The 982-nt window shown below is 49.0% G+C and overlaps 1 protein-coding gene across 1 annotated transcript; it reads right to left on the bottom strand.

Annotated features, from left to right (window-relative positions):
- Nucleotides 1-93: 93 nt before the first annotated feature.
- PPTG_19027 (hypothetical protein) lies at nt 94-533 on the bottom strand (the record flags this gene model as incomplete). Its single annotated transcript, XM_008917435.1, has 2 exons — nt 219-533; nt 94-126 (listed from the first exon to the last, which is right to left on the bottom strand). Exons 1-2 carry the CDS (start codon nt 513-515, stop codon nt 94-96), a joined length of 330 nt encoding a protein of 109 aa, XP_008915683.1. The 5' UTR covers nt 516-533.
- Between the last annotated feature and the right edge of the window lie 449 nt (nt 534-982).

Below are 982 nucleotides of genomic sequence, written 5' to 3'. Positions count from 1 at the left end.
GCATGAATACACTGAAACACAGTATCCTTGTGTCCTTTATCGCATGTGCGCTTCATGACCATGAATCTCTCGTTGGAGTCCAGGTCCTCAACCTCACAGTATCCCGGTGTGCCATCCGAGATCGTGCTGTTACAGTCCCGGTCGTATTGAGGTAGACGACTCCCATTTAGTCTGCATTCCGCTATTGCTCTCCATCCCAAACACTTTAGACGGCGAACCTTTGACGAGTTGGAAGGTAAGTCCATGACGACATCTTGAGGCACATTGTCGCTGAATAGCTTCTTTCTCTGGGTTGATGAAGGCCTGCCTCGACGCAACTTGTTGTCGTATGCCTCGCTCTCATTGTTGCTCTCCAGTTCTGCCCTTGTGCCGTTTTGCCTTGTGGCCACCGGACTCTGAAGCGTCCAACTGACTATAAATCCGGCATACAGCACGCTGGTGAGAACGAGTACGCCCAGCATCGCGTGTCTCCAGCGCAGTGCCCTCGATGCCTCGGACTCGCGACGCCGCCTCATTGCAGAATGCTAATTACGTACTGGAGAGCGTAAACTGTGATGCCGGTACGCGGGCTGTGCGTGGCTAAAAAATTTGCAGAGCTCCTGCTCGCACCTATTTGGTGATCAAAATACTCCCTGGGATAAATTGAGGAGATAGGACATTTGCAACAAGCATCCTGCAGGAACTGCCGATGAGATATACTGCCTCGCTCAAGTATTCGCTCAACGGAGGTCTTCGCGTGTAAGTACGCAAAAAATTTCATAACTTCACGCGATGAGTTCTAAATCGCCATCGCCGTTTTAGACACTTAGGTAAGGTCATGTCCACATCTGTCCAAAATTGACCAGAAATAAATAGCCGATTTAGGACTACGGTTTAGGATTTATTTAACTGAAAGGACATTGCAAGCGGTTTTCGATGAGGTTTTAACCCAAAGATTAGAAAGGATAGAGCTATACCCGCACCCCCTCGATTGCATTCACTT

This window comes from Phytophthora parasitica (assembly GCF_000247585.1).
Source record: "Phytophthora parasitica INRA-310 unplaced genomic scaffold supercont2.102, whole genome shotgun sequence".
Lineage (NCBI taxonomy): Eukaryota > Oomycota > Peronosporomycetes > Peronosporales > Peronosporaceae > Phytophthora > Phytophthora nicotianae.
Note: the sequence above shows the minus strand (reverse complement) of the source record. Positions and strands in the feature narration are given on the sequence as shown.